The sequence below is a fragment of the Lynx canadensis genome, chromosome C1 (genome assembly GCF_007474595.2).
Source record: "Lynx canadensis isolate LIC74 chromosome C1, mLynCan4.pri.v2, whole genome shotgun sequence".
Classification (NCBI taxonomy): domain Eukaryota; kingdom Metazoa; phylum Chordata; class Mammalia; order Carnivora; family Felidae; genus Lynx; species Lynx canadensis.
Window position 1 is genome coordinate 73389776 of NC_044310.1, and position 7962 is coordinate 73397737.

General features: G+C 37.8%; 1 protein-coding gene across 2 annotated transcripts in view; it reads left to right on the forward strand.

Annotated features, from left to right (window-relative positions):
- Positions 1 to 3872, forward strand: part of LMO4 (LIM domain only 4) — a 16851-nt gene extending 12979 nt beyond the window's left edge. For both annotated transcript variants that reach the window (XM_030325216.1, XM_030325217.1), the window contains exon 5: positions 3072 to 3872. In XM_030325216.1, coding sequence (XP_030181076.1) covers positions 3072 to 3080 — 9 coding nt within the window. In that variant the 3' untranslated portion in view covers positions 3081 to 3872. The remainder of the gene's footprint in view (positions 1 to 3071) is intronic.
- The last annotated feature ends 4090 nt before the right edge of the window (positions 3873 to 7962 follow it).

Here is a 7962-nt window from a genome sequence, read left to right on the forward strand (position 1 = left end):
ATTGATGAGGCATTTCAAGCCTCTTTAAGGAATGCCAGTCCATATAAATACTTAGATTTTTATGGTTTGAATTGTAATGAAGTGAATCTATAGGGCAGAGTTAAGAACGATGGATAAGTCACGTAAATATTTTGAGATACCCCTTTCAATTTAGAGGCAAAGCCATTTTACAGTCATACTTGAGAGCCAAAAAAAGTTTTAAAAAAAAAGGAAGAAAAGAAATGTGCTAGGAAGAACATGGTTGATCTCTTCCCCACCCCTTCCCATGTAAAAAGTCTAGTTTTTCTGCAGATTACATCCTAAGTTTGTTGCTGGTTTTATACCATTTCTTTCCCTGACTTAAGTAGAAAAAATGATTGTTGCAACTAAACCAGCATGCATCGTGAGAATTCAGGGATGTGGAGACAAGATGGAAAATGTAGTGCAAAGGGCACGTAGGAAATACAAGCAAGATCTCACGGTACTGTCCTATCGGGTGCAAGGTGACGTAAATTCAGAGGTGCTAGGGAGGAAGGCTGGAGAGACACTTGGCGGACGTGTTTACAACATGGTATGTGTTGTGCCTTGTAGATCAGTCTTCTGTTTACCACACCTTTTGCAGGATGGGAGAGGGAAGATGTTCATTTTGGGTCACAGGATGTAGTAGGGCACCAGTAGGAACCAACTGGTACATGTTTCCTTAATGTTGGAAGCCAAATAGACAGGTGGTGGCCTTCAAAAATTAATAGCTCTTAAAAGGCATAGGGAAGTATAACTTAAGGATATGTTCTTGTCAGACATAGGTAAGAAGCTGTGTTTTGGGGATGATGTTAATTAAGAACATTTCCCTGTTGGCATAAATGTCTCACATATTCGCCCTCGGTGCTCAGCTCACCATGAGCACGGTCAATTCACAAGGCGGTTTTTGTAAATAAAGGTTTTGGGCAAGCTGAACGTGGTCCAGGGAGATATTAATGAGAGGGCAAGGGGGAAAGAGGTAATGAAAACACACTTCCTGGTGGAACATAAACTGCTTTTTGGACCTAGAGAATGCTTTAAAATTATTTTCCCAAACCCTGTGGTGTTTCTTTTCTGGAGGAGAGGAGATAGGGAGAAATGACAAACTGCTCCATTTTATTATTTTCTTCTCTCTCCTCATTCTCTATGTTTTTGGTAGGGAAAATTGGACATTAATTTTGGCCGTTTTCCTTCTATTCGCAGAACCAATTACGTTTTTAGTACATGATGCATAATAAATATACCCAAGCATCCTCTGGCTGAAAAGTAATGAGTTGATTACTTATACACCCCTTCTTTAAAGGCAGCTAATTGTATAGAAAGTATAGGTCCCCATCAGCTGGTCCCTTTAAACTTTTATTTTCCTGAAATTTGTTGCCAGTGTCGGGGATGTGTAGTTTAAGTTGTTCTGCATCATTGGCTTTGGTATATTCTAGAAAAATGATTTTAAGCTTATAAATCTTACAGGGTCTTGACTGAAATCTCAGACCACTAGTGTTCAGGATCTACCAACATTTTACAGCCTTTACCATTTAAAGGAGGCTTGGTTATCCTCAGGAAAACATTGCCTTCTAGAGACTTCTGTAAATACAATCCAAAATTGTGGCTGATTTTTTTTTTTCTTTCTTTCTCTCTTTTTTTTTTCTTTCTCTCTCTCTTTTTTTTTTTTTTTTTTTTTTTTTTGCTAATTTTTGCCTGCTTTGGAATTCTTTCTTCCACTCAAGAGTGGTGGTTCCATCTAGAATTAGCAGTGCTTTTCAGTAAAATAAAAGCTCATGTCTCTTTAGTTGGAGGAAAATTTAGCAAGTGTTCTAGCTTACATATCACTTCGTAGTCCCCGTAGTTACATAATTGGTGTTGTGTGTGTCCATCGTAGAGGACATTTGATGCTCATTTATTAAATATGCTCGCTGGCTGCTGCTGCATCTTTGTTCTGGACAGACAAATTACCTTTCTCACACTGAGCTTGCACTCTGGGGAATTAAGCCTCCACCACTTTAATTAGCTTGGAAGTGGGGGGTTGCAGTTCCTAATAGACTTCAGGCTTTTAGTAAGTTAGGGAAAGGGTGAAACAAGAACTTCCTGGGAAGCTCGAAATGTCATTTAAAAACCATAAAAACCTAATATATATTATTTCATTTTGGTAATTGCAAACAGATTGTATTTGACGACCGTGTGGATTATCATTTCTAACTTAGACGTTAAAGTTAGACTTCCATTGAACTATGTTTTTTAATTGAGCATAAGTCATTAACACATTACATGTTTGATTCATGTATTTACAATATTTATGTAATATTAAGTGACATAGATAGGAAATACTAAAGGAGAAGTAGTATCTGAATATTTGTGTGGTATGTGCATGTGTGTGTGTGTGTGTGTATACATATGTAGATATATATATATATACCTAACCTATATCTGTATCTGTCTGTATACATAGATATATATACCCACGTGTACAAACACATACCTTTAGGTTGAGAAGGACATGGATGAATAGACATCATATGAGGATATCACAATAATAATTACCAGTGTTTGTTTAGCTTTTATTATGTGCCAGGCACTGTTGAAAGTGTCCCATACGTATGATGTAATCCTTGTAACAGCCTTATTATCCCCACTTTAACCATGAGGAAACTGAGGCACAAAGTAACCTTGCCAAAGGTCCTGCGGTTGAGCACATTAGCCCAAAACTTCCTTGGGGAGGACTGGGCTCCGAAGGTGCATTTAAGAGACTATTACTGAGGCAAGATGTTGCAGTTCATTCTTTTCAGAAAGAAAGTTGCTTTTAAGAGGGTTAAGCAATTCATTGTAGAACTTTATACCAGAAACTTTCCGAAAGTCCATTTATTGTCTCATTTTCTCTGCTAGTGAAACTGTAGAAAACGTTATGCTTTAGCTCTTCACTGCCGGAGTAAGTAGCGTAGAAAGCCTCCATCAAGTCACAGTTGGAAAGTAATCTAATAAAAGAAGATTAGTGAATGTAGAGAAGACAAAAGCAGTCATGTTTGAGTTTAATATCTCAAATTTAGCATTTTAGCTAAGATGCCCGTTTTTATTTCTTGCAGGTCTGCTAAAAGGTCAGAGTAATGCAGAATGCGTGCCTTCATCTCAGACTTTGTTCATCACAGGTGGATCCCATGTGTCTTCAGTAGACAGGTCACCTTTGTAGCTAGCACCAGTGCCAGCTCCATGCCATTGCACCTTCTTTAGTCTTGACTGCCCTTCCCGCATTTATTGGTGTATTAAAATGACTGAATATGAACATTAAGGACTCCATGAACCTGGGCTAATGGGGAGACTGTAGAGAAAATGAAAAAAGATCCACCGGAGGACATCTTTGGGGGGGGAGGGAGCTTGGGAGGAGGGAAATGACTAATGAAGCTAATTAAAAGAAGCATTCAAATCTGCTTTCTACCCTCATTAACAATTAGCAGGGCACTGGCCAGAGTTTGTACCCTGTGTTTTACCTTAACAACATTCTATTTGCTCTTTGTATATTTAAGTGTTGTAAGGAAATGTGTTTCAATCAAAACTGAACATGAGATAAAGGAAAGAGATGTGGCTTTTGTGATATTCTATCACAAACACTTTTATTGTATCTCTGTAAAATACAATGTATGTATGCATGTAAGTGTTCTTGTCCTAATGTTGCTACTTCCATGGCAAAGAAAAGAAAAAAAGAATGAAAAAAAAAAAAAAAGAAAAAAATTGGAAAAAAAAATCAGGCTCATAGCAGCTACTGTGTAGAAATTCCCCCCTACTTCTAATTTGCTGAATGAAGAAAAAAATCTTTTATTTGTGATATTTTCAGAGACATTTGCTCTAGTATGGTGTATTTAAATAATAAAAACTTAAAAGAAAAAATATTCGATGGAGTTTGGATTTAAACACTGCTTTTTCTCTTCGTTGTATTTTGGAAAAATTTAGTAGTTTTTGTTTGTTTGATACCAACTTCACTCTAAATCTTAAGGGTCAAGGGAGGTGTGGTGTGTGTGTTTATTTAGCTCTGGGCCAATAAGGTTTTTTTCAAATTACTTAACCATGCCATTTTTGGCAGGGCTACAAAGCAATGTTTCTAACGGAGTCCTTTTTATAAGTTCAGAATATTCTGGTAACTTAAGCACTTCATTACACTTCTCCCATATCACAGTGAATCTTTTGTGTTTATATATAAATATTTGTTTGATTCTTCAGCTATTCCGTTGATTCATTTTTCTCAATAGGAAAGCCTTGGGTATTGGCGAAAAGCATGCTAAAGAATGTGGCGTAACCGTCTTGTTCTCTTAACCAAGTTTATAGCTTTTGAAGGAAATAGCATTTCTAAGCCATACCTGTACGCATTTTGAAGTTTCCTTAGTTGTTAGGGACCCAGAGCTCTTTGACAGCCGACTTCAGTGGGTGGAGCCACCATTTCCTGGTGAGCTTTTAGACTCCTGTGGTCTGCTGTATGATTTGTTTATTTTGTTTTGCTCTTACGCTCCTCGCTCTGCCTTTCCATATGTTTGGGGTAGGATTTCGATTTCACTTAGTAGTAATCTTGAGATATTTAGTTGCTAGTTCTGGGCAGCAGACCCAGCACCCCAGTGGCGCCCTGTGGAAAGCGTGCGTAGGCCAAGGACTTGGTGGCCCATGGTCAGTGTTAGGAAGGACCAAAGAGGCTGCTGTGCCAGGTTTGCGAGCATATCTCCGGTACAGTTTGTATCACAGGTTCATAAAAAAAACAGGTGTGTTTATAATGCTACTTGAAATATTCTTTCTAAAAATGGCATTTGTTTTATTTTCTCTTGTTCCCGAAAAGCTCCCAACGTAGACCTCTCAGAACAGGTTACATAGAGAGGTCCAGTTCAGTACATTTCAACCAGCAGTCTGTTTCCCTTTGGGATCTTCTGCTTTCAAAGACTGCAGGCCAGGAGGAAAAATCAGTTGCTCCAACTGCAAAGCTCCTGTGAACCTCCTGTAGGAGAATTTAAAGGTAGAGAGTTAAAGTGAATAGTTCTATTAGAGCTTTATGAAAAGAAAATGCAAGAAAAAAAAATGAACAAAATCACAGACGTAACAGTATCTGTTTGAGTTAAATCCTGGGGGAATTTCTAGGGACTAGTTCTGGTTCTTACATTCCGCCCCCCCCCCCCCCCTTTAAGCTGCTTTAAAGGAATGTGGACTCTTCAGCATAGAAAGGGGGAGTGTTAATAAGAATACCAGCATCCCCTCTATTCTTTTTGGCGTAAGCACTCATGTCCCATATAGTACAGAAATTCAAAGGGGATAGTTAATAACTTTTAGTAAGTAATACAGTGTGGCATTTGGTGATGTGGAGGGCTCAGGTCATTAAAGACTTTAAATGAACTATTATATGGCTGGTTCCTCAAGCACTGCTGCATATTTAATAACGAGCTTCTAAAAGCATTTCTTAAGTTGCAGACCTATAAGATTACAAATGTCACTCATGTTAGTATAATCCACATGCAAGTGATGAAGCCTTCTCTTTGATGTGCTAAATTGGAGAAGGACTAATGGAGCTATGAATATACAATAGAACATATTTAAGTAGTAGTCTTGCTTTAGGTAAAACACTTTCTTGAAACCAGAGGCATTTCAAACAATAAAACCCGGCTCTAATGGGGATGCTCTGTGTGGATAGAAAGCTCCTAAAAACACTCAGGTTTATTCTGATGTGAGCGGTGATTGTGTTCCTCCCCCAACCCCAACATGGCTTAGAAGAAAAAAAAAAAAATCCACCAGCTTGTTCACCTTTCATCCACTGCATTTGCGATGTTAGTGAGATGTGCTCCATTCTTTTGAAAGGACTTATTTAATATTAACCACATCATAGAGCAAGATGGCCCCCAATCCCTACAAGCAAGTGCAATTAAATAAAAGCAAATGTTACTGAGCCCTGCTGAACTCCTGATTAAAAAAAAATGTTTATGATACATATAAATGTCTCAATCATGCAAATTGTCACTCTTGCTAATGAAACAATTTTGTAAAAAGATTGTCCTCTGAAAGGGTTTAATGTTTTTTTATTTTTTTATTATTGTTTTTTTTTATATATATATTTTTAACCTATCTGTCTAGTTAGATTTACACACCCCGAAAGGCAGGAGAGCCCAGATGAAGCTTTTCTAAACCAAATCGTTTGCCACAAGGAACTATTTCCAGCTCTTCGTGATTTATTAGGAAATAGTTTAACATGGACTGTAGTGTCTTATAAAATATAAAATGAGAAAACTGTCACACCAAAATGAAGCCTGTGAAATTGTCATCCTCTTACTATTAACTGTATTTAAGTTCTTTCTTTTGCTCTTATTAACAGATATTTGAAACAACTAATCATCTAGAATGAAGCTCTTAAATTAAATGGCTTTAAATGTCAATAGAGTAAGATTCTAATGTGTACTACTATTTATATAAAATATTTTCTTAGGGCCAATAAATTATACAACAGTGAGTCCAAGAGCTATATATCAAGGCACTAATAAAGAGTTTCCCTGTAACCTAAATAGTTGTATTTAAAGAGAGAAGAGGTTGTCCAAAGACTCCTTCACCTGTGAATTACCTCCTGGGTGCTAGTGCACCTATGACTCCCTTTGAGAGACTGTTGGAAACACAGAGCCTTTGCAAGTTGATGTTAGTTGTCACTTTGTTACTAAGGCTCACCTATTGTCAGTCCAGCCAAGTCACAGAAATGCTTATTGCAGTTAAATAGCAATTTGTTTCCATGAAACTGCAATTAAAGTATTACTGAGCAGCCATTTTAGATTGGCAATGCTCTGAACGCATGTTAAACAGCCAGCAACTCCCACTTGGAGAGTCTGAGCCCCGACTAGCAGCAAAGTGTAACACATTCACCCATGTTGGGTATCTAGTTAAGAGGCATTTGTAGCCCTCTGCTCCCATCGTGAACATGCTGAGAGCAATGACAAGTCAGGGCTGATTTTTGGAAGGTGAACTTGCAACTTACCTCAAGTGAATACTATTTCCAGTTGTACAAGAAGTGCTTTATGCTAGTAGATATGTGCATGTTTCCTAGAGGGAATGTTTTGCGAGTTCAGATTGATTCTGCTGAGAATGGACTGTAACTCGGAGGCCTCGAGCCAATAATGTACTACAGGTCCTGACATGTTACAGCTGTGTAAACAGGACCATTCTATCTCCTAAATCACAACTAATAAAGCAGAGGATGAAAATCAATTGATTCTGTTATAAGTTCTTTGAATGACACTAGAAAGTTGTTTAATGACTGTGTTAGAATGGGCAAGCCTGAGTTTAGCCACCAAAATACCTATTTTAGTCGTCTCTCTCCCCTCAGAAACAGGGTCAAGACAGCCTTTCCCAGGTGTTAGCATCCCCACCACCAGATCAAAACCTGCCGGGGAAAGGAAAGCCTCTGAACCAAATTCTTCCAGCTGATCCAAAGTTCAGGATTTGTTGAGTAAAAAAGGTGAAGTGCAAAAGGTTTTATTGAAAATGCGAAACATTGATGTAAGATCCTGAGAGAGGAAAGGATATCAGAGGTGGTGTTTTAAAATGCAATTAGCACTGAATTCTAACCAGCTTGGAAACAATCATTAGTTCACGAGAACAGGAGGCATCTCACCTTCCTTGGGCCTAGAAAGATCCCCCTACCTTGAATCAAAAGGTTTACATCCTCAACTTTTTAAAAAATAATTTTCATATGCAGTGCATCTATTCGTAGGCTTTCACCTGTGTTGTTTGAGCTGTGATTTTATTTTTTTAAGAGGAAAACAGTTTCTTCCTAAATTAATTTTTCATTTGCGTTGAACTGAATGCTTTTAGGAACTGAAAAGAGAAAATCTGAAGACAGACTGAATTTACAAATGAAGATTAATTATGAAAGCTGGAGAGGAAATTGCTTGCTCGGGCTGTAATTGTGTACCTTTTTCTTTATTTAAGTAAGGTTAGGTAGCGATGGGTGTGTCTTAAATACCGCAT